At 34.5% G+C, this 26927-nt stretch overlaps 1 protein-coding gene across 1 annotated transcript in view; it reads left to right on the forward strand.

The window, feature by feature from the left end:
- Cyp303a1 (Probable cytochrome P450 303a1) overlaps positions 1 to 24009 on the forward strand; it is a 40409-nt gene extending 16400 nt beyond the window's left edge. The window contains exons 2-10 of the mRNA XM_069814805.1: positions 7257 to 7342; positions 8889 to 9140; positions 11933 to 12093; positions 14875 to 15138; positions 15222 to 15330; positions 17700 to 17880; positions 19514 to 19631; positions 20463 to 20604; positions 23463 to 24009. Of these exons, the coding sequence (XP_069670906.1) occupies positions 7257 to 7342; positions 8889 to 9140; positions 11933 to 12093; positions 14875 to 15138; positions 15222 to 15330; positions 17700 to 17880; positions 19514 to 19631; positions 20463 to 20604; positions 23463 to 23650 (1501 nt within the window). The 3' untranslated portion in view covers positions 23651 to 24009. The remainder of the gene's footprint in view (positions 1 to 7256; positions 7343 to 8888; positions 9141 to 11932; positions 12094 to 14874; positions 15139 to 15221; positions 15331 to 17699; positions 17881 to 19513; positions 19632 to 20462; positions 20605 to 23462) is intronic.
- The last annotated feature ends 2918 nt before the right edge of the window (positions 24010 to 26927 follow it).

Consider the following 26927-nt stretch of genomic DNA (forward strand, 5'->3'; position numbering starts at 1 on the left):
CTTGTCGGGGCAAATTACCTGGTTGAGGTTTTTATCCGGGGTTTTCTCTCACTCAATATGAGCAAATGCTGGGTAACTTTCGGTGCTGGATCCCGGACTCATTTCACCGGCATTATCACCTTCATCTCAGATAGATAGATAGTGGGGTTTAAAAAGGGCGCGTGAGCTACTATGGCTATTTGCGCCCTTATCTAAAATTCTTCATAAAACAAAGACACAAATAATACAATAATAAGAGTGCTAAAATAACTAAAAAGCGTTGTCACGGTAAAACGAGGTACACAAATGCAGTATACAGAAGGTGATGTGTAAAGAATCATAAAAGTGAACAATTCTCCGACACTAGGTAGTATTCAAAACGAACCAATAAAATAAAATAATAAAACTAAGGCCACCAGAAATAAATTGCATATCACATTTCAAAACAATAAAATGTTATAAAATATTCGGATGTATAGAGTCCGAAAAGTCAACTATGTAAAATCAAATATAAAACAACAAATGTAACCTCCGGATGTAAAGGGTCCGGAGGATAAGAAAACGGGTCAATAAAAAACTAAATCACCCTGTCAAGTCCTGTATTCGATAAAAATCTCATAACTGCATTTGTACAATTAAAATCATTTCCAAGAGCGTCACGTAGAGTCGGCCGAATTCCATATTGCCGACGGACACAGTCATATTTTCTGCAATGCAATAAAAAATGTTTCATCCTAAATGGAACACGGCATATAACACTCCGGCACCTTCATCTCATTCAGACGCTAAATAACCTGAGATGATGATAAAGCGTCGTAAAATAAACTACTAAAATTAAAAAAAAAATATTGGCCAAAATACATATTAATATTATGAAGTAAAATACAATATATTTAAACAGCATTAGTACATCTATGTGGAAGTCCCTTTTCATTAGTAAAGAATACTTGACAATTCAGTTACAAATAATTACTACCTAGTACTCAATCATGAAACTTCACTGATAATTTGTAAGTATGGAGTGGTAAAATATAATTGTAGAAAACTCTTTTGTGATACAGAAATTCTAGTATTTGTAGAGAATTTACTTGTAATGTACAACACCATATCTTTGGTCCCTGGTAATTCTTTTTTCGAAATCGTTAAGTTATCCCTGTCCCATCTGTCGTGAAGTTCTGCCGACTTCGTTAAAACTACTTCCGGAGCACAGCCCTGGAGCAGGAAGTTAAGCCAGCTGCGTGTTTTTGTTGTTAGAAACTTTCCTTCACATAAAAAAAACGACTTTCTTCAACAGACATTTGAATGTGGTGGTAGCTGAAGGTCAAACTCCACAATGGAATTAACGAACTTTCTCAAGTACGAGTGCATACTAACAATGTGACTTGTTTGCTTGCCTTCCCGTAACGTACATTTTTCACTACTTATGTACCGTTTTCTTGGGAACCATTTGAGATAACTGGTTGAAACTTTGAATGTTAGCTTTTATTGACTAGATTCAATTTATTTTGCAAAAGAATTGTGAGAGAGAGAATCCAGAAAGGAACAGCTGCCCTATAACAAGGAGTACTGTTTGGTTACAGCCACGTAATTAATTTTCTTTTGTACAAAAAAACATTATTTCTATATAGTTAAGTTTTTCTTTTCCTTTTCTTTGCTTTTAGCAGACATCCCTTTAACTGAATTATACAGAGCTTACATTTCAAAACTTCCCAGTCTTAATAACTAATCATTTAAATTGAATTCAATTTAAACAAAAAACACGTCAATTTAGATATTGAGGGGGAAGTCTGAAATCAGTCTTTATTGCAGAGTTCACCCCCACCCCCAGCCTTCCCCACTTTAAAATTTCAAATGGCACCCCTATATTTTTATACTTAACTATGAAAGATTATTCAATTGTTTATATACTTCATTAATTTGTTTTCGCATTTTTTGTTTTTTAACGTCGCCTGACAACCTGGATTGTTGTTATTGTTGATTAGAGCTAAAGAGAATAAAGCTACAAAAACCTATTGAGCGTTTCATGTAATAGTTGAGTTAGTGTATTAAATTATTTTAAAATGGTGTATACCCTTCAGGAAAGAACATACATCATCCTTATTGATTAAACTTAAGAAATTACACAAAATAAGTTTACTTTCATCCTACAACCAACTGATAATAACTTACTATGCCGTTAGGGACGGTAAATCCTCTTAAATCACCCTGTAGAAAAATCTGTTCATAATATGTTATATTTGCATTCTCTTATTAAATAGACAAAAATTCAGGTTATTTCATTGACCAGTTTCCATGAAAAAGGTACTTAGGCATAGTAATGCATTTTTAATTAAAAAATTAAAAATAGAATGCATAAAAAATCTAAAAAAAACAAAGGCCATTACCACACTATTACAAATTAATATTAAAATTGCATAGCTCTAGGTGCAACTAATTAGAAGTATTAATTATTTTCTGAAACCTTGCATTTTCACCTATGTCTCTCCTTAATGTGGTAGTGAATAGCCAATAATAAGTGAGCACAAGGGCTTCTCAAACACTACAGTACTTTCTCTTTGTAGTCATAACAACAAAATAAAAATATTGATATAGTATTGTGTTTTATTTATTACACTGTTTTCCAATAAATCAATTGTACTTCCCATTGTCAATTATCCCTTCCTGATTTAACTTTCCCTCCCCGAAATAAATTGAGTTCAACAGTGTTATTCAACATGGACGCCATTACCTCTCTCAAATCACCCATTTACTCGTGTATAAATGTTAATACAAGAGCCACATTGTAGCATAGAAATGAAAGATTCTAAAGAGCAAACAGCGGTTTGTATGAATAGACAGTGAGTCATAGAGAAGCGACGGTCGTGCAATGAATGACCTCTATGTCTGGCATTAATTAACTGACGAGCGCTGATGAAACAACATCGTTGGAAGTGACTGTAAAATCAAACTTGAAACTAAAGGGAGAAACTAGAGCGTGTAATGAAATTCAAATGTTTCGGTAAAAAATCGTCATCGACAAAAATCATTCTTTAGTTGGTTATTTAACAACGCTGTATCAACTACTAGGTTATTTAGTGTCGATGAGATTGGTGATAGTGAGATGAGACCGAGGATTCGCCTTACGGTTGGGGAAAACCTCGGAAAAAATCCAATTAGTTAATCAACCAAAGCGGGAATCGAACCCACGTTCGAGCGCAACTTCAGATCGCCAGGCAAGCACTTCATCCGTCTGAGCTACGCCGGTGGCTAAAAAAAAATTGAGTTTCACGTAGATGACATATAGTCTTCCATTATACATTTTACACGTCTCGTAAAAATTCAGCTCTCTTATCATGCAGTCTTCCATTATACATTTTACACGTCTAGTAAAAATTCAGCTCTCTTATCATGCAGTATCCCATTATACGTTTTACACGTCTAGTAAAAATTCAGCTCTCTTATCATGCAGTCTTCCATTATACATTTTACACGTCTCGTAAACATTCAGCTCTCTTATCATGCAGTCTCCCATTATACGTTTTACACGTCTAGTAAAAATTCAGCTCTCTTATCATGCAGTCTTCCATTATACATTTTACACGTCTCGTAAACATTCAGCTCTCTTATCATGCAGTCTTCCATTATACGTTTTACACGTCTAGTAAAAATTCAGCTCTCTTATCATGCAGTCTTCCATTATACATTTTACACGTCTCGTAAACATTCAGCTCTCTTATCATGCAGTCTTCCATTATACATTTTACACGTCAAGTAAAAATTCAGCTCTCTTATCATGCAGTCTTCCATTATACATTTTACACGTCTCGTAAACATTCAGCTCTCTTATCATGCAGTCTTCCATTATACGTTTTACACGTCTAGTAAAAATTCAGCTCTCTTATCATGCAGTCTTCCATTATACATTTTACACGTCTCGTAAACATTCAGCTCTCTTATCATGCAGTCTTCCATTATACATTTTACACGTCTAGTAAAAATTCAGCTCTCTTATCATGCAGTCTTCCATTATACATTTTACACGTCTCGTAAACATTCAGCTCTCTTATCATGCAGTCTTCCATTATACGTTTTACACGTCAAGTAAAAATTCAGCTCTCTTATCATGCAGTCTTCCATTATACATTTTACACGTCTCGTAAACATTCAGCTCTCTTATCATGCAGTCTTCCATTATACATTTTACACGTCTAGTAAAAATTCAGCTCTCTTATCATGCAGTCTTCCATTATACATTTTACACGTCTCGTAAACATTCAGCTCTCTTATCATGCAGTCTTCCATTATACGTTTTACACGTCTAGTAAAAATTCAGCTCTCTTATCATGCAGTCTTCCATTATACATTTTACACGTCTCGTAAACATTCAGCTCTCTTATCATGCAGTCTTCCATTATACATTTTACACGTCAAGTAAAAATTCAGCTCTCTTATCATGCAGTCTTCCATTATACATTTTACACGTCTCGTAAACATTCAGCTCTCTTATCATGCAGTCTTCCATTATACGTTTTACACGTCTAGTAAAAATTCAGCTCTCTTATCATGCAGTCTTCCATTATACATTTTACACGTCTCGTAAACATTCAGCTCTCTTATCATGCAGTCTTCCATTATACATTTTACACGTCTAGTAAAAATTCAGCTCTCTTATCATGCAGTCTTCCATTATACATTTTACACGTCTCGTAAACATTCAGCTCTCTTATCATGCAGTCTTCCATTATACGTTTTACACGTCTAGTAAAATTCAGCTCTCTTATCATGCAGTCTTCCATTATACATTTTACACGTCTCGTAAACATTCAGCTCTCTTATCATGCAGTCTTCCATTATACATTTTACACGTCTAGTAAAAATTCAGCTCTCTTATCATGCAGTCTTCCATTATACATTTTACACGTCTCGTAAACATTCAGCTCTCTTATCATGCAGTCTTCCATTATACATTTTACACGTCAAGTAAAAATTCAGCTCTCTTATCGTGCAGTCTTCCATTATACATTTTACACGTCTCGTAAACATTCAGCTCTCTTATCATGCAGTCTTCCATTATACGTTTTACACGTCTAGTAAAAATTCAGCTCTCTTATCATGCAGTCTTCCATTATACATTTTACACGTCTCGTAAACATTCAGCTCTCTTATCATGCAGTCTTCCATATACATTTTACACGTCTAGTAAAAATTCAGCTCTCTTATCATGCAGTCTTCCATTATACATTTTACACGTCTCGTAAACATTCAGCTCTCTTATCATGCAGTCTTCCATTATACGTTTTACACGTCTAGTAAAAATTCAGCTCTCTTATCATGCAATCTTCCATTATACATTTTACACGTCTCGTAAACATTCAGCTCTCTTATCATGCAGTCTCCCATTATACGTTTTACACGTCTAGTAAAAATTCAGCTCTCTTATCATGCAGTCTTCCATTATACATTTTACACGTCTCGTAAACATTCAGCTCTCTTATCATGCAGTCTCCCATTATACGTTTTACACGTCTAGTAAAAATTCAGCTCTCTTATCATGCAGTCTTCCATTATACATTTTACACGTCTCGTAAAAATTCAGCTCTCTTATCATATAGTCTCCCATTATACGTTTTACACGTCTAGTAAAAATTCAGCTCTCTTATCATGCAATCTTCCATTATACCTTTTGCACGTCTGGTAAAAATTCAGCTCTCTTATCATGCAGTCTTCCATTATACATTTTACACGTCTCGTAAACATTCAGCTCTCTTATCATGCAGTCTTCCATTATACGTTTTACACGTCTAGTAAAAATTCAGCTCTCTTATCATGCAATCTTCCATTATACATTTTACACGTCTCGTAAACATTCAGCTCTCTTATCATGCAGTCTCCCATTATACGTTTTACACGTCTAGTAAAAATTCAGCTCTCTTATCATGCAGTCTTCCATTATACATTTTACACGTCTCGTAAACATTCAGCTCTCTTATCATGCAGTCTCCCATTATACGTTTTACACGTCTAGTAAAAATTCAGCTCTCTTATCATGCAGTCTTCCATTATACATTTTACACGTCTCGTAAAAATTCAGCTCTCTTATCATATAGTCTCCCATTATACGTTTTACACGTCTAGTAAAAATTCAGCTCTCTTATCATGCAATCTTCCATTATACCTTTTGCACGTCTGGTAAAAATTCAGCTCTCTTATCATGCAGTCTTCCATTATACATTTTACACGTCTCGTAAACATTCAGCTCTCTTATCATGCAGTCTTCCATTATACGTTTTACACGTCTAGTAAAAATTCAGCTCTCTTATCATGCAGTCTTCCATTATACATTTTACACGTCTCGTAAACATTCAGCTCTCTTATCATGCAGTCTCCCATTATACGTTTTACACGTCTAGTAAAAATTCAGCTCTCTTATCATGCAGTCTTCCATTATACATTTTACACGTCTCGTAAACATTCAGCTCTCTTATCATATAGTCTCCCATTATACGTTTTACACGTCTAGTAAAAATTCAGCTCTCTTATCATGCAGTCTTCCATTATACATTTTACACGTCTCGTAAACATTCAGCTCTCTTATCATGCAGTCTCCCATTATACGTTTTACACGTCTAGTAAAAATTCAGCTCTCTTATCATGCAGTCTTCCATTATACATTTTACACGTCTCGTAAACATTCAGCTCTCTTATCATATAGTCTCCCATTATACGTTTTACACGTCTAGTAAAAATTCAGCTCTCTTATCATGCAGTCTTCCATTATACCTTTTGCACGTCTGGTAAAAATTCAGCTCTCTTATTATGTAGTCTCCCATTATACGTTTTACGAGACGTGTAAAACGTATATTGGGAGACTACATGTCATCTATATGAAACTCAATTTATTAAGAATGATAGGCCTATACTGCTTATAGCTTATTTTCTTGAATTATCGTTTATTATTTTAAGTAGGTTATTTTACCACGCTTTATCAACACCTTAGGTTATTTAGCGTCTGAATGAGATAAAGGTGATAATTCCGGTGAAATGAGAACAAGTGAAGTATTAGTTATGGATAATTTGCCACTGTCGAAACTGTTCAGCTCGCCTCCGGTCCGGGAACGGGCGCAAATGTCACGATTTTGTTGGTAATATTACACATCTTCGTTAACAGTTAAAGTTATTCCTTACGTAACTCGTAACTGAGGTTCAGTGACTGTCTATAGATTTAAAGGGTCACCGAATTTTAAAATAACATTATGTGTACGAAATTTCTTTTACGATTTTATGTTGATTTTTCGCAGGATGTGGCTGCCACTTCTTATGTTCCTAGTCATCCTAGGACTCTTCATATACTACGATACGCGGAAACCAAAGAAATTTCCTCCAGGTAAGAAAATGCAATGTGCTATTCCAGATTATGTAACATTATTTTGTTCTATACAGGGTGATTCATGAGGATTTACCGTCACTTACGGAGCTTATTTCCGAAGACATGCTGAGCTAAAAATGTCATATAAGCAAGTATTCTAATCTCAATATTTTTTGTTACATTAATTTGAAGTGTTAGCAAAATACCTCTTTTCTTTAGTTTTAAGGGTAAAAGAATATTACAGATAGAGAATGAACTATTCAGAAGTATCATTTCTTTAATTGGCTAGTATTCTGAAGCTAAAAATGTGTTGATAATTGCTTTGTACAGATTTTATTTTTCAATTTTTAACTAAAAATTACATCATTCTTACGTACTTATCACAAAATTTTTTACAAATCATAAGGCTTTAGGAACTTGATTCTTTACAGTCTAATTATGCACCCTAATGTACAGTCTTAAAGAATTTACAAGAGTGGCGTGATTTGTAACAATTGTTGTGATAAATGCATAAGAAAATATAATTTTGTAGTTAAAAATCGAAAAAAAAAAAAAAAAAACAGTACGAAGCAACTACTGTATGGAATTCACAACACATTTTTAGCTTCAGAATACTACCTAATTAAAGAAATGATACTCCTGAATAGTTCATTCTTTATCTGTAATCTTCTTTTACCCTTAAAACTCAAGAATAATGATATTTTACAAACAACTTCAAATTAGTGTAATTCTGAAAATATTGAGATTAGGACAAATATTTATATGAGATTTGTTGCTCAAAATGGTTTGGGAAATAAGCTCCGTAAAGGACGGCAAATCCTCGAGAATCACCCTGTATAATTATATACATACATACATACATACATACATACATACATACATACATACATACATACATACATACATACATACATACATACGTATAGTCTCAGAAAAAGTTTTGTCGCACAGATATTTTATAGACAGCAAATATGTGTGTGTGATGCCTACCCACTTCACTTAACGTGATCCGGGTTTCACATACTGCGGTTAGATGACAGGACTGTGACCTATTTTCAAGTTGCACACCACTTCGGCGGGCCACGTTATGCATGATGTGTATCTGTGAAGAGTTATGTCAGGTACTAGGTAAGTGTATATGTTCGTGTAAGTGTACTGTAGGGAATGGGTGAGGAAGGGAGAAGGGCAAACCCGGTGCCGGCATGTAACCTACTTATGCCGCCAGGCTTAACGTCTCCATTCGAGGACGAATCACTATCAATAGTCACATATGCCTACTCTTCATATGCACTAAGGAGAGATTTGGGATTTAACTCAGGCATATTGGTACACAATCTTGTGATTAGAAGTTGTGCACCGCCATCTCTCTTAGTCCCGAGGTAGAAATTTTACATGAAAATTTCTGATCCCGCCGGAAATCGAACCCGGGCCGGCTAGTCTGGAGGCAGACGCGCTACCACAGAGCTAGCTTGGCGGAGAGACAGCAAATATCGTGACAGACTTCCCAAATTTAATTATAATTTGTCATGTATTTATAACTAACGCTGTTCACGTGGTGCCTCAGGTCCGGCATGGCTACCAATACTGGGCAGCGCACTGGAGGTGAGCAAGCTGCGCAAACAGACTGGCTACCTGTACCGCGCCACAGCAGAGCTGGCCCGGCGGTATGGTCCTGTGGTTGGTCTCAAAGTGGGAAAAGACAGGCAGGTTGTCCTGTATGGCTATGAAGCCATCAGGGACATGCTGTCCCGCGAGGAGTTCGACGGCAGACCTCAAGGTCCGTTTTACGAGACCAGGACCTGGGGTAAACGACGAGGTATGTGTGTATACATGTATTGCTTCGGAATCAAATGAATGCATGACGTAGAGTAACTGACATCAGTTTCATTTTCTTTAACTATCTTCAAAAATATAAACTAACTAATGGCTTGTGCAGCAAATGCTGCAAACTAAGTTCATTAGACGTTCAAATAAACATTTTTCAGATTTATTTTCAACGAAGAATACCAGACATTCTGAAAGTTATTTGCTTCCATAATAATGAAAGATACTCTCTCTCGAGCCAATACTGAAGAGAACCATGCATATAAATATCTACACCACACCGCCATTAAATATATGAAAAAGACCCAACCCCACTTGATTAATGATTATAAAAAATATTTGATTTTTAATAATATTATTATCTTACGTAAGTTTTATAGCTTCCAGTAACATATACTATATATACTATATAGCCGCCACTCAGTAAAATATAGAAATCAAAATCTAATTTAAGTTATTCTCTACATCTACTTATATAATCCCAAAACGTTTCACTTTCATATCATCAATATAGCATTAATATGTATAATTAATGAAAAATAGTCACATCATGGCATTAACTACAATAATATTTCATTTCTAATGGTAATAATGTCATCAAACCACCTCAAGTTTTGTAGTTTTTAATATCCAATACACAGATGTACCCAGAAAATTACACACCACAGAATCGAACCTGTAAATTATTTTTAGTAAGTTAAGTTTTTAATAACCAATTTAATTTGAGCTCTAAATATGTCAGCATTCTTGCAGATCATGGCCTTCGTGTAATATTGTTTACTGTAGTATGTGTTTTGTTTTATTCTGAAATGCAACACGGCCGACTTAATGCTCGCTTCGCTTCTCCTTTACAAAAAAGCGAAGGGTATATCAAGTCGGCCGTGAATGCTATTAGCTAGTTCTCAAAACTGACGACAGATGGATTTTGGAAAATAGGAAAATTATGTTTAAAAATTGACATTTCACTGAAAACTACTATTTTTCCGAAAAACTTTGAGTTCCAAGCTTCAAAATGAGGGGTCATTTATTAAAATCCGTCCAGCCGTTTTCCCGTAATTTCCATTACCAGTTCAAATTATATATATAGATTCTATATGCAACCAATTAAGAAGACATATTTTACTTTTCTGCATTGAACACAAAAGGCTTTTTTTCGTAATATCACAGTCTAGTATATACAGTCACAAAGCTCAGTACGCAGGAAATACGCATTCATAGATAGTTGCTAACCACTAGGATCGCTACTATCGCCTCATCACAGACAATGCGAAATAGTACCTGCACAGTCTATTGTTCCTAGCACCCTCATTAAAACTATGTTTATTTAGTAGCCTTACAGATATGGAAACAATGTTTTTGTAAATCTAATATATGGTAAATACGTATTACTGAAGATAGGGTATTGAAAATTTTGAAAATATTCGCATGGAAAATGTTTGTAAAAAATGAATTAACAAAGGAACTACCGTTACATCATAAACAAAAGATACGTGCCGATGTGTTGTAAAAACACAACACAAGCTTCGTGACTGTATATTATAGACTGTGGTAATATACCAACGAGTTAGAAAGAGATTATTATCTTTCTAACCCGTTGTAATATACTCAAAACAACATCTGATGAGCTACTAGGAATCAAAGATGGCTGAAACTTCAATATCACCAACTTTGAACCTAAAAAGTAAATAAATGTTCATAACTTATGAAAGTTATTATTTTTATTAAAACTACATTACATTAAATTCATTGTTATTATTTGTTATTAATTAATGTTCATGAATTGTAGCAACTTTGATTCTTTGCAGTTCAATTTTGTATCCTAATGTACAGTAACAGTCTAGTATATACAGTCACGAAGCTCAATACGTAGTAAATATGCATCCATAGATACTTGCTAACCACTAGGATCGCTACTATCACCTCATTACAGACAATGCGAAATAGTACCTGCACAGTCTATTGTTTCTAGTACCCTCAACAACTCAAGCTTCGTGACTGTGGTACAGTCTTAACGAATTTACAAGAATGACGTGATTTGTAACAATCGTTGTGATAAATGCGTACGAAAAATGTAATTTTGTAATTAAAAATCGTAAAAAAATTTTACGTAGCAACTAAGGAATTAACAACACATTTTTAGCTTCAGAATACTAGCCAATTCAATAAATTATACTTCTGAATAGTTCATTGTCTAATCTTTACCCTTAAAACTAAAGAAAAAAGGTACTTTTTTAACAGTTTCAAATTAGTGTAACTCTGAAAATATTGAGAATAGGACCTATGTTTATGTGACTTTTTTGCTCAAAATGTCTTCGGGAATATGCTCCGTAAATTTCAGTAATTCCTCATGAATCACTCTGTATAACACATGCATAGGCCTACAATATGGCATCTGAATAAAATTGGTGAGATATATTCATTTTAGTGACCTGGTTCTTTTTTCCAAAATTTTGGCCTCATTCTTTAAAATCAATCTCGAATTTCAGTTATTGCAGCAATGATATATATATATATATATATATATATATATATATATATATATATATATATATATATATTAAAAAGTACATCAATTAGGGAAAAAATGCCAAATTATACTATCCTCCCCATTTAATGCAGTCAGGAATGTAACTGGCATCATGAGAAATTGAATTGTTTCGGAATGCATAGAATGCATAATGAAAAGATAATGTCATTTTGATGACACTGTTTATTTTCCTTCTCATTATTGTAATTGCAGTTTGGAGGTGTTCGTTTCAGTCATGAATTTTGTCTGTCGTACAGGTGTGCTTCTGACAGATGAGGAGTTCTGGCAAGACCAGCGCCGATTTGTGCTACGTCACCTCAAGGAATTTGGATTTGGACGCCGTACGATGGGGGATTTGGTTGAAGAAGAGTCAGGACAGTTGGTTCACGCTTTTAGGAAAAGAGTCATGTCCTCAAAGGTGAGAATGCTAGTTAACTCAGTCTGACAAGTATATAGATAAATATAATGAGTTAAGAACCAAGACTTCATAATAATAATAATAATAATAATAATAATAATAATAATAATAATAATAATAATAATAATAATAATAATAATAATAATAATAATCAGCTTTTTACGATTGGATTTCATATAGTCTGTTTCAACTTTATCACTGGAATTCGTCCATCCAGCATTTTATCTTTTCGGTCTTATATATAATTTCGGATATTTTCTTTACCAGTTACCGTAACCTACATGCCACACGTAAAAGATTTTCTTACAGAAACTCAGTTTAAAAAAAGTGTTGAGGAAATATCTATGATTGCATGTAACAACTATACAGGAATTAAGGCAATGGAATTAGGATAAATAAACATAATTTGTTGTAAGATTTAAGTGTGTCTAATGAACGGAATGAAATAAAATAAGTTATGAATAGCAGTTTAATCGCAAATAATAATAATAATAATAATAATAATAATAATAATAATAATAATAATAATAATAATAGCAGTACTAATAATAATAGTATTAATAATAGTAAGAATAATAATAGTAGTAGATACTTTTTTCAATCAATGACTTCCCCAACTTGTGAGGTTGCCATATGACAAAGAATAATGGAAATAAGATTAAAATCGCATAAAACATTATAAGAAATAAGAAATTTTCTAATATAGCATCTGAAGTCTGATTAGTGTAATATGTAGCCTATCTAATCGACGATGTATGCAATGGAGGGGGAAAGGAACTGGCCACCCTACCCCATTATCTCCTGGCCAAGTTGCCTCATAAGTGGTGCCTTGTTGGTATCACTTGTGAGATTCAGACCTGTCTTCGAACAGTTGACTAAACAACAACAGTGATCAATATAACATTTAATGTGGTAATAGGGTAGAGAAAGTAGTATTAGAAAGGTAACTCAGGGCGTGGAATAAAGATGATGTCGTAGGATGTAAATTGATAGCTTCAATGACTCAACAGCTACTTCTTTAATAATGGTAGTTGCTATTTCAAAGCAAGGAGACGAGTGGTGATGGTTGATCTTGCATCAATAAACAGATCAATAACTTCTACAAATGAATCGGTTATAATTGAAAGGAACTAAGTCCACTTTTTAAAGTTTTGAGATAATCGACAAAAACTGATTTGTGAATAATCTATCGAAGATTAAACCAAAATATATTGTACACATGAAATATATGTGTACAATATATTTTGGTTTAATCTTCGATAGATTATCCACAAAAGAGTTCTTTTCGATTACCTCAAAACTTTAAAAAGTGGACTTAGTTCCTTTCAACAATAACCGATTCAAACATATTGTTAAGATGGTAGGCATTTTTATAGTACAGAATGTTTTTTTTTTTTTCCGTGTCCACCTCGTCAGGTTGGCTACTGTGAGACTCAGACCTGATAGTTGGATCTACTATATAGCCTTTGGTATTAAGGTACCAGGTTTAAAGGCGATAACGACAATTCGACGTATCCTACTGCTGTTTTCAGCTAATCCGTGGACTTCTTCATATGTCGTGTATCCACTACTCTGTAGTAGCGAAGATCGTCGCCAAAAGGACAGGATCCCAAGACATGTGCAAGTGTTTCAATATCGCTGTGGCTTTGCCTGCAGCAGTTACTGTCTTGGGATCTGGTGCGTACCGGGGCCTCATTAGCTGTCATCTTGATAGCATTCCTCCACTCAGAGGTTGAGAGATAATCAATCAATCAATCAATCAATCAATTTAGGGCATTCGTCTCTGTTCTCTGCATCTTCTTGTTGTCCTCCCACTGTACAAAGATTATCATATACTTGGTCCTGCCAATGGAGACGAGGTCTACCAAGAGGTCTCGTACATCTTGGAGAATAGTCGAAAGCTTTTCGTAGAAGAGAGTCTTCATCACGCCGTAGAACGTGTCCAAGCCAACGTAGTCTTCGACTTTTTATTAAGGCTATTATGTCCGGATCTTTATCTGTTGTTCAAAATTCTCCATGTGCTATTTTCTTGAATGGGACCAAAAATCTTCCTCAAGATTTTGTTCTCAAAAGTAAAAAGGGATTTTGTTTTTTTGTTAATATCCAAGTTTCACAGCAATGTAGGAGAGTTAGTAGGATTATAGTTTTATAGCAATCTTAATTTTGACAATCTAGAAAGGAGTTTGGAACTAAGCAATTTATGAAGGGAGTAGTATACTGGGGACAGAACATCTAGAAGCTTGGAGACGGTTACTTTTAAGCGGTCAGACAACCCCCTCCTCCCGCACTAGCAGGTACGGTATCATTCAGCTGCAAAACATTTTCTGAACAGAAGTTGTATTGTGAGAGTGCAGCTGGATCAGTGAAAGTAGATGGTCAAAGTTTTCAGTTTGTAGTGCAACGAACAATTCTGCTGTGTGTGGGCTCTTCTGTAGTGACGTCACTGAAGCCTCTAGTTGTTCTGTCCCCGGTGTAACAGTTATTTGCCGTAACGAGTCTATGTTCAATTTCTTTCCCAAAAAGCCTGTTTCATTAATTATACTTAATAATAATAATAATAATAATAATAATAATAATAATAATAATAATAATAATAATAATAATAGTAACAGTAATAATAGTAACAATAATAGTAGAGGTAGTAATAATAGTAATAGTAATAATAATACTAATACTAATAATAATGATGATAATACCGGTAATAATAGGCCCTAAATATTAGTAGTACTGTTTGTATGTTTAGTCAGCTGAGACTTATCTAATTCTATGTAAACTTTATAGAATTCAGGTGTGGTGATGTCGATGCACGATGCATTTGGTGTGTACGTGCTCAACACACTTTGGTCCATGATGGCGGGTGTGCGCTACAGCCACTCAGACTCTGAACTCAAGAAGCTCCAGGGCTTGCTGACGGAACTGTTTGCTAACATAGACATGGTCGGCTGTCTCTTCAGCCAGTTCCCTATGCTGCGCTTCCTCGCACCTGAACTCTCTGGTTATAAGCAGTTCATCTACATCCACCAGCGAGTATGGGAATTCCTCAAGGTAAACGACACTACAGAGACAGAACCATATTTATACATTGACTGTCCTAACGTATGTAGTAAGTCACAGTGTTTTGTTTACAGGCAGAACTGGACAAGCATAAAGCCACTTTACGACCAGAAGAACCACGCGACTTCATGGATGCTTATCTCACAATGCTTTCTTCAGATCAGAAGAAACCAAGCTTTTCAGGTACTTACTTACAAATGGCTTATAAGGAACCCGGAGCTTCATTGCCACCCTCACATAAGTCCGCCATCAGTCCTTATCCTGAGCAATATTAATCCAATCCCTACCATCATATTCCACCTCAATGAAATCCATTTTAATATTATCCTCGCATCTACATCTCGGCCTCCCAAAAGGTCTTTTTCCCTCGGGTCTTCCAACTAACACACCATATGTATTTCTAGATTCATCCATACATGCTACATGTTCTGCTCATCTCAAACATCTGGATTTAATGTAATAATAATAATAATAATAATAATAATAATAATAATAATAATAATAATACTAATAATAATAATAATAATGTTTAATTTAGTTACAGAGTAATAACCCTTTCTTTATCTATTTGATTCTTGATGTAGAAATGTGGTTTATTTTTTTCAAACATTATAACATGTATTTTTATCAATGCTTGTTTCTTTATTTATACATTTCCGCTCTAGTCAATTCCTTTGAATACTTTTTTGATCCCTCACTGTACTTCAGGTTGAGAACTACAGATATCAAGATATTTATAAAATTGACGAAGTTATTCATGTCCTGGCATGAAAACATAACACCAGCCAGCAATACGTAATTTTATCGCTCATTTTCTCCTAATTCATTTTTTAGAACTGTTTAAATCATATCTTTCAAAATTTTTAAGATCATTGCATAAAATTGTGTATTGCCCTTTTTCTTGGTAAGATCAACAAACTGTAGCTCAATCTTTAACAGAAGTTAAGAAAACAATACAATGTAAAATTTCTTAAAAACTGAAATATATATGAACAAAAAATGTTTTCCTTTCTTTTGCAGTGCAGGCATTCACCATTGAGCTAGGGCTCGTTAATAAGACAAAAAAGGAAAGATTTGCTAACAAATATTTAAAATCTTGGGAGTAATTTTTGGAAGTCCAGTTTGGTACAAATCGCAAAATGAAAATTCTGAAAATTAACAATTCCAAAAACGTTTTATGCAAACAAATATTTTTTCTTTTCGATTGAAGAGCAATTTCGAGACATTAAGCATGCAACATTTAATCAAAATAGGGCTTAACGATATGGGGGAATAAAATTTATAAACCATATAAATTTTTAATGGTGGAAGATGTATGTAACACCTCAAGTTGTGCAGAAAAGTTTATTTTGAACCATTTTATGGCTGTCCCTTCTTTATTTTTGTGATGTGTCATTTTAAAAAATTTCAGCAAGAAGAGTCTATCAGTTCCCAAAACATATAAAAATTAATCTGTCTCAAGGGCATATGCAAGGGGGGGGGGGGACGTTGCCGAACTTGAACCCTCCCCTTACACTTAAAAAAAATTACATATATTCCAATATATTTGATTGTTTCCATGGATTTTCCTGTTATGTAAAGTAAAATGTTTTACCTATCGTCGTTACTGCAATAACTCCTATGTGACATATTTATCGATTTTCAGATTTTTGCTCTATTAAATAATTTAAATAGTGATACAGCAAATAATAAGGTCTCCTATATGTAATTATATTTCTTTGTTTCGAAAATGTAAGAATTCACAGTCTCCTATGTATGGCTGCCATAGGATAAATAAATATGTTTTTTTTTCTAATGAAAAATTTTATATTTTGCACATAGGAGTTATTGCAGGAACAACGACGATATACAAATAACTATTGACTATTGTGTAAGTGTAATAATGACACGAGCATTTTTTATTAAACAAAATTAAACAGAAGTTAGAATTTGTGGCTGTGAAAAAATTATGTTTCAAAGATTTTATACGGATATTCTTGAATATGTTCTATTAGAACACAGTACAATAATAATAATAATAATAATAATAATAATAATAATAATAATAATAATAATAATACACAAAATTTAAAATACCGATTATGTAAACTGTGAACAATTGAGGACCGTTTTTGCAAAACTTGCTTACTGCAAAATTTTCAAAATTGAGATTTTGATGGATTCGTTAACATAAGGCAGGCCTCTACATGATGTAAATGGCGTCTTGGTAAAATTGGATTATTTCTCTACATTATAGTGTGTCAAAGTGTGATCGTTTTTCCAAAACTTGCTTTCTGCTATAAGTAAGATTTACAGCAAAATTTGCTTACTACAGTATTTTGTCTCTCCTGTATAATTTAGTTTTTTCAGTTAGCCAAGTTTTCCAAAAATGGTCCTCAATTTTAATAATGCCCCCCTTGACAAAATTCTGCGTACACCACTGATCTGTCTTGGGAGGTTCTCATCAGAAATAAGCGTTATTGTCTATTATTTTCACAGTGAAGATAATTCTTGCATATTACATAGCACTGCACTTCTCATATAAAATAATGTCATTTTGTCTTCATTAACAGAGTCGCAACTCCTGGCCATCTGCATGGACATGTTCATGGCTGGCTCAGAGACCACCACGAAGTCCCTAGGGTTTTGCTTCCTGTACTTGCTGCTGTACCCTGAGGTGCAGCGTCGTGCCCAGGCTGAGATTGACGCTGTGGTGGGGAGGGACAGATTGCCGTCCCTTAATGATCGACCCAAGTGAGTGTAGAACTACATACATTTCACACTCTTTCAGATGAAGAATTTTACCGAGCAATGTGGCTCAGTGATAAAGCACTAGACTCATATTCCGGAGGACCAGTTTCAAATCCTGAGGTCAGTCAATCTGGTTGGGATTTTAATGGTTTTCCTCAATAATAAAATAACAAGGAATCTAGCTGCAGTATTTAAAGATCTGAAGCCCTAAGGACTGTAACGGTGGATATGTCAGCAGATATGGACACTAGATGACAATATCTATGGGGGTTCGCGATCTGGTTGGTAGGTGGCAGCAATTCAATGTATCGACAAAATACCACACCACACAGTAATAACAAAATCATAAATAAATATATATATTTATTTATTCATTATATAACTTTGCAGTTAAAGCAACTGCTGTTTAGTCAACTGTCTGAAGACAGGTCTGGGACCACACAAGTGACACCAACAAGGCATCACTCATGAGGCAACTAGGCCGGGAGATAATGGGGTAGAATGATCAGTTCCTTTCCCCCTCCTTTAAAGCAACTAATAAATATAAATCTGAAATAAAAAAAAAAAGAATTTTGAGACTTATTGTTGAAGAGAGATAAAATATCCTTCAATCACTGCGAAAGCCTAAAATCTTATTCCACCCTCTTTTTCTTACAAAATGGAGAATGGTTAATTCGACAATGGATAATCCCACTAGCCATTAAAACGGTAAAACTTCTTTCACGAATTTCGCACTTTTTTTCTGAGGTCCCTGCAACATTCCTATAGGAGAACCTGGAATCAGATCAACTTCCAAATGGATTCAAGTACGGTACTATGCCAAGTTAAATTTGCGTTCCGTGAATGCAAGAGACGAGTGCTAGTAGCCCATTGTTAGTACCGGTATACAACTTACAGTTCGTCTATGAGAGAGGTCATGTTACAAGAGACAATGCAATGAGTGAGGTACCTAAGAGACAATGCAATGAGTGAGGTACCTAAGAGACAATGCAATGAGTGAGGTACCTAATGTATATAATATGTGTAAGAAATACGGTGCATAATATTAATATTAGTAATATTAGTTGGGGCATACCTCATTGTAATAATTAACTATACAGTATTGAGTATTTACTGTATGTGAAGACGATCTGAAATTGGATAAAATAGCATATCAAAATTAACGATTACTGCACTTTACATAGGTGTAACGAAGTATTTATACGGGTACAACACTTTAAACATTTCTTATACACGTGTATTCACCATTATCTCATACAAATCGCTGGCACGAACAGTAAACACTTCTTTATCAGCGTAGTATTTACTCATAGGTTGCAAAGGCGAGAGGGAGAGTGAATGGCGATTCACATTCTGTTCGGACGCACATTTAACTTGGAGGTGTAGTACACTGACATTAGACAAGATAAAAAAAACAAATCAAACTGAAAATAGGAAGATTTAATACCAGTACCAGTAGGTCTTTGTGTAATCTAACCATTGAGTTCATAATTATATTAATAATGAATGGCAAAAGAATATGGAAAATAAGTTAAAGTATAACAAAAATAGGAAATTCTTTTTACAAACTTCTGTATTAAAATACATTTTTGTTTACTTCATACTGGTACTACATTTAACAAAATTCTATGTGCAGGATGCCATACATGGAGGCCATTGTTTTGGAGTCAGTCCGTATGTTTATGGGAAGAACTTTCAGTATTCCACATCGTGCTTTAAAAGATACAGAGCTTCAAGGCTACTACATTCCAAAGGTGAGGAAAATGCATATACTTTTATTAAAAATGAGTAAGTTAAGGTATGTAATGCTACCACCCGTTGTCTTTTTTTTTTTTTCGTTCTCCTATGCCATTTTCCTCTTCATAAGTTTATCCTTTCCTATTTATGAGTTTCGTTATTCTATTGCCTTAATAATATACATTCTCCATTTCATAATCAATCATCATTCCCTGTATCAGTAGCAGACTGCTTCCTCCCTACTATAAGAGAAGTAATCTCCATGTTGGCCAATTCCAGATGAAGCTGGATTCAAAACTTTTAGGAAAAAATGCTGCCTTAAGATATTAAGATACTGCTTATCATCAACAGAGATAAAATTTAGCATATTCACTGACTTCCAAGACTCATTAATTTTGTTACATAAATATAAACTACCATAATGAATATTACTTCAAGACAAAACAGATATTTTAAAGAAACCTGTTCCAAAATCTACCTAACCGACAAAATCAACCAATTTTAGTGAATGCCTAACCATATCAACATTTAGAAACAATGAAATCCTGGATAAAATAGCCAAATTGGTATCTACAACACAGCCAATATCACAATTTTATTAATACCCTAACAACTCTAACAGAATGTATACTGGATTTAGACAAACATATAGAGCATGAATGGAAAGCAATACACAAGCTTTCAACACAGGCAACTCATACTAACTCAAGACTTCAAGAATCAGAAAATCTGAAATAGAACGCAATGTATAGTACCTTTCCTTTGGAAAGCAGAATATCTACTGGTACGTAAAATGATAAATATAAAGAGTCATACTTATTTGATATAATATAAAAATATTTTTATAGGACACAATGGTTATCTGCAACTTCAATGGTACTCTGATGGACAAGAAATTCTGGGGTGACCCTGATATATTCAGACCAGATCGTTTCATTGATGAAAAGGGGAGTGTAGTAATTCCTGACCAATACACACCCTTTGGATTCGGTAAGTGTACAACACATTTCCTCAGAAATAATGAATGTCTAGCAGAAACAAATTTTTGTCTTGGCTACTCACGTAAAGTGATCTTAAATTAAGTGTGAATGTAGAGACAATTCTAACATTAATCTTTGAGATAAATACAGTTGCATCTCTAAAAAGCATGTACAGTATACGCACGCACGCACGCACGCACACACACATACACACACAGACACACTCACATGTGAATGAGTTTTCTGCCAAGTGCTAATCTGCAGTTTCGAGGAAGAATATGTCTTTCTCTACACCAAAAATGGGCATCCATTCCAGGATCTATGGTGAAACAAAAAATTGCAAATTCCAAATGTTTACTGTAACAACACCATGAGCCACTGTCGAATTCTAATGTTATTAGTGGTTAGGCCATGAACAAATGTAACTTGTATGACTACTTCCAATGATGCTACCTCTCCTCACTACGGACATGAGGAAATGCAATTTGTGTATAAAATTAGCCATGCTGCGCAGACTTTCTGTTATATCTCGACATCGAGAAATACGGACCTGTTCGAACACTCTTTGGTTTGCAATCGCGAGTTCTGCAATATTAAACTGACTATTACACTTTTACTACGTCATACTACTTTCGACCAATAAAACGGTACGAAAGGACGTCTTTCAACCAATCATGGCTGTTTATCACACAATTTTATCGCTTCCCTAGCATTTGTTTGTTTTATCACTATCCTAGCATTTGTTTCTTTGTTTGCCAACATTTCAAACTGCAAATTCTTTATGGTACTATAAAACAGGCTTTGTGATCGTCATTTATTTACAGCCTAGACAGTCAACTGAAAATGGTGGCTCCGTTCAAATGTTTTGGTGAAGATAACATTAGTGAAACAGAATTTCAGTAAGTCAGATAATATTTTATTGTATCAGAGTAGGCTACTTTATTTCCTCTAATCGTGTAATAGTCAATTAAATCCCACTCGAGTTTTGATTTTCTCTAGATAAATCAAAACCTCTAGTGAGATTACTGTTGATAATAGACACGTACGATATATTTTGAGAGATCCATTGTGAAAAGTTTGTTGTGAGATGGGACTAATTTCGGAATACTGCTTCATATGAAAGGAAAATATATTGCATGCCCTTCATTAACTACTTCTCATATCGTGGACCCATACTTTCCATTTGTAAACCGAAACAAAAATGCAACATTCAAACAACGAACTGTAGTTTCATGCCCGAAACTTGGTGATGTATTCTACGTGCCGGTGTGTCCCTGATACAGCACAGAATTTTCTGAAATGTTCTCTTAACTGGGCGTTCCAAATGAAAAACTAGAAAATAAGTACGATCTGGAAGTTAATATTTAACGTCATTGGTGATGCAATACTTATATTTGTCATCACGTTGAAGGTCCCCAGGTTCGATCCTGGGAGAGGACCTAGAACAGAGTTGCAGAACTGGGAAGAAAGGGGTGGAAGCATGGGGAAAGAGTTCGTTCCCCCATCCGCAAGGCCAGAGTCTTCAATGACGTTCCTATGATGTTTGGCAAACACAATATTCTCTCTTCTCTTCTCCCCCTACCGTACAATGACGTGATGGTTGAAGGGTAGGAATGAGTTACGTGTTCCGGCTTATGACGTGTGCTTCAATTGTAGCACAGTTTTGCATCCCTGGTTCTAGAAAATAAACACGCGTCTGGTTGCTTGAGATTGTGCAAATGTTAGCATGCAGTAAAAATGTGTTGTTGTTGTTTTCTGATGCCAGGCGTTTGACAATAAAGTCATTTGACCTCTTGCACTCCAATATTTTTCAAAGATATTATCATGACCAGCCAGTGAAGCACAGATTTTGAGGTGTTCCGAATCCATTTCTTGGTTTGAGTTGCACAATGGACAGTTAGGGGACTGATATATTCCAATTCTATGCAGGTGTTTGGCCAAACAATTATGGTCCGTTGCCAATCTAAATGCAGCTACAGAAGATTTGCGTGGTAAATCGGGAATTAACTGTGGATTATGATGCAGAGAGTTCCATTTTTTCCCTTGGGATTGTGTTATCAGATTTTGTTTGTTGAAGTCTAAGTATGTAGATTTAATAAATCTTTTCACAGAGTAATACGTAGATTTAGTAACAGGTCTGTAAGTAGCAGTGCTGCCCTTCTTTGCTAAAGCATCCGCATTCTCGTTTCCCAGGATTCCACAATGGGATGGAATCCATTGGAATACAATTCTTTTATTGAGTGATATTAATTGAGAGAGCAGTTTAGTTATTTCTGCTGTTTGAGATGAAGGTGTGTGTTTAGAGACTATTGATAGAATAGCTGCTTTGGAGTCTGACAATATAACTGCATTCTTAAATTTATTGATATGGCATAGAAGATTCCTGAGACTTTCACTTATTGCAATAATTTCTCCATCAAAACTTGTTGTTCCATACCCAAGAGATCTATAAAGTGAGAAGAGACAGCACGTAACACCTGCACCGGCACCTTGTTCTCTGGAGATCAAGGATCCATCAGTGTATAAATGAAGCCAGTTTTGTGGAGGGTACCTAATATTAATTGTCTCTAAAGACAATTGTTTTACTATTTCAGTGTTTACTTCTGATTTCAGTATTTCTTCTGTTAAATTTAGATTATACTCTATATTTAATAGAGTTAAAGGGTTTTGTTTAATTTGTAAGTTTTGTTTAAATTCGGGATATTGATTTTATGTTTTAATTCTTGAACAATGGATATGAAACTTTTTTGAGTTTTCAATCTACAGAGAGGACTGTATGAATGCCAATTGTTTCCTGGTTAAAATGTACTGGTACCTGATCTCGCGAAAACAGTGATAATAATATTTTACAATTCGATACATTTACAGGAAAGCATAGATGTATGGGAGAAACATTGGCCAAGTCCAATGTGTTTCTCTTCACGGCATCCCTACTTCAGAACTTCAACTTTAGCATCCCTCCAGGCTCGCCACCTCCAACTACTGAAGCCATTGATGGTGTTACTCCATCTCCAAAACCCTTCAAGGCTCTTGTGACCCTTCGTGCAGTAGAGTGAACATTTACAAAGGATGGAGTCCTCTAAGTTAACAAGTACTGACAGTGAGAGTTGTCACTGAATCTGCTACAATACGATAGCGCTGGATCCGTGATATTTTATGTAGACCTTGAAGATGATGACAAATTATTTTGACATTTAACACCATAAAATATTATATTCCAAGTGCTAAAGATGCAGAAGCAAGTGTTATGTGATAATGTGTGCTGATTTTTATTTTGAAGTCTAGTTTCAACGAGATAATTTTTCTCAAATCTTGGAGGTAAAACTAAATATATGTGTACATGCTAAGGTTACCACCTCTCTTCTCAAACTCTGTATATAGTTTTTTCATAAAATTAAAATTAGAAAAGCTACAAGCAGTGTTCCTTACCATTTACTCACTTTGTATTATGAAAAGACAGAAAATAATACCATAAAATTTACTTAGTCTTACGTTAAGAAGTGTTAAAATTATTAAAAACAGTATATACCTTCGACAGACGCCCGTTTCGACGCTATGTCATGTCATCCTCAGTGTCTCTTGAACCACTGGTGATCTTGACTCTACGATGTGCATTTGTCGAAGGTAGGGGTGGGGGTGTGTTGTTCCTATGGTGGGGGCTGGCTGTTTGTGTGTTATGATGTATTATGACGTCGAATAATGTGTGTGTATTGCACTGCAATTGTGTGTTAAGTATATATTGTGGGTATGCTATTGTATTCTTATATATTTCGTACTGTTCTAGGATGTTTAATTGTGAACAAAACAAAAACAGAACAAACCAACACAAACACCACGCGAGAATAAATACATAACATTAACATATCACAATACCAATACTCACAAAATTGCAACTTCATTCAGAAAACTAAAATACAAGATAGCATACAAAACAAATAATACAACACAGAAATACCTAAATAATCACATTAAACATTCAAATAAATATAATTCAACTGGAGTCTACAAATTAAAATGCAATAGTTGCCAACATTTTTACATAGGACAGACAGGAAGATCCTTTCACACAAGATATAATGAACATATTAAAGCTATAACCAAACCCTACATCACATCAAATTATGTAGACCACATTATCAACAAAAATCATGACTACAATAATATAGAAACAGATATGGAAATTTTACACATCACACCAAGAAGTTCACAGTTAAACATCCTAGAACAGTACGAAATATATAAGAATACAATAGCATACCCACAATATATACTTAACACACAACTACAGTTCGATGCGCACACATTATTCGACGTCATAATACATCATAACACACAAACAGCCAGCCCCCACCATAGGAGCAACACACCCCCACCCCTACCTTCGACAAATGCACATCGTAGAGTCAAGATCACCAGTGGTTCAAGAGACACCGAGGATGACGTGACATAGCGTCGAAACGGACCGTCTGTCGAAGGTATATACTGTTTTTAACAATTTTAACACTTTTTAACGTAAGACTAAGTAAATTTTATGGTTTTAACAAAGTGTTATCGAGAACTTTAATCAATGAGAAAATAATAATGTAAGGTTGCCAATTCTCTAGCCCTATTTTATTGCGATCTCCCATCTTCTGTAACATATTTCTAGGTTCTTCTACATTCTTTGCAGCATATGCAATAATAATTACAATGTACATATTAATTTTCATTATCATAATCTAACATTATTTCCATGTTCCTTAGATTGATGTGAAGAGCTTCTATTCATCCCTGTTATTCCAGATCTCATCATCTGTTCTTTTCACCCTTCTTTTTGTGTCTTCCTTTATTTCATCCGCCAATCTTGATCTTGGTCTTCTCTTTCGTCTCTTTCCATTTATTTTTAGTTCCAAGAGTAATCTTGTGGTTCTACTATTTTTCATTGTTTTGATATGACCAAACAATAATTTTAATCTTTTAATAAATCTCATAATCACAGTTCTTCTCGAATACTTGTGTTTTACTTGGTATGCTTCTGAGAAATTTCTACTATTTTTCATTGTTTTGATATGACCACACATTAATTTTAATCTTTTAATTTTTATGCTTTTAATAAATCTCATATTCACACTTCTTGAATATTTGTATTTTACTTGGTATGCTTCTGAGGAATTTCACTTCCATACTTGCAATCTCCAGTGTTTATGAATAACATTCTGTAGTTTTTGCATCAGGCATTATGATTTGAAATAAACTGTTTTCCGAAGTGAATGTGTTAAAATTAATTTCCTCTTCCATTTGTAAATATTTTGAATCATTCCAACTTTTAGAGAACGCAATTCTGTTCCTTTTCTTGTAAAATCTTACAAACAAACCGAACAAAACAAAAACACCTTCATTTCACTCAGATGCTAGATAACCTCGCAGCTGATAAAACATCGTAAAATAAACCAATTAAAAAAATATGCTACATTCACGAGCAGAATAAGTCATAATATACCTTCATAATCATAAACAATAGACTTAACTCTCAGTCCTGCTCTTGTCTACATTTTTATTGACATTAGATTGTTATAGATAATAGTCTTATTATTACAATAAAATTGAGGACCCAACATTCTAAATGTGCTAAGTGCCAAAAACAACTTTCTCAATTATTGATGAAAAACACACTGCAAATGCATGTTGAAGATACCTAACAACACAGTCTTTTGGTGCACGAATGATTCACTTACAGTTGAGCTACGACAAAGACAACTTACAAGGAGAGGACACGCTCTGCATATCACCGAATTAAATAAGATTTTGTAACATGAAAGTACAAGACACACTGTTTAAAGTCATACCTGTTATGGGTGGCCAATGACCCCTCGTTTTGGAAATATTGGCTATTGTTTATGACATACTTCCGTTAGGTGCCTAATAGGGAAGCATTAGACTGTGTAATGGCGTAGCTCATGTGGTTGAATGCTGAGTTGTCATCCAGGCAACCCGAGTTCGAATTCCAATGCCTTCTCATTTTTTAAAGCTTGATATTATTATTATTATTATTATTATTATTATTATTATTATTATTATTATTATTATTATTATATTTTTTTTTATTCACTTTCAGTTGTCAGCTCCTATATTCAAACCCATGTTGAAATATGGGTGGTATGCATCAAAATTAATAAACGAACGAGAAGTGTTTGTGAATGTGAAGGATATCTGTTTCGCAGTAGAAGTGCGGAAAAATGTGTGTGACTGTGGACAACCTTCTTTCATTTGCTGTGCATGGTGCAGGAAATATGTATGTTTTGTGTGTTTTTATAACATTTATCATAATGAATCGGGACAAAATGAAGTGGAATA

This window comes from Periplaneta americana, chromosome 2 (assembly GCF_040183065.1).
Source record: "Periplaneta americana isolate PAMFEO1 chromosome 2, P.americana_PAMFEO1_priV1, whole genome shotgun sequence".
Taxonomy (NCBI): domain Eukaryota; kingdom Metazoa; phylum Arthropoda; class Insecta; order Blattodea; family Blattidae; genus Periplaneta; species Periplaneta americana.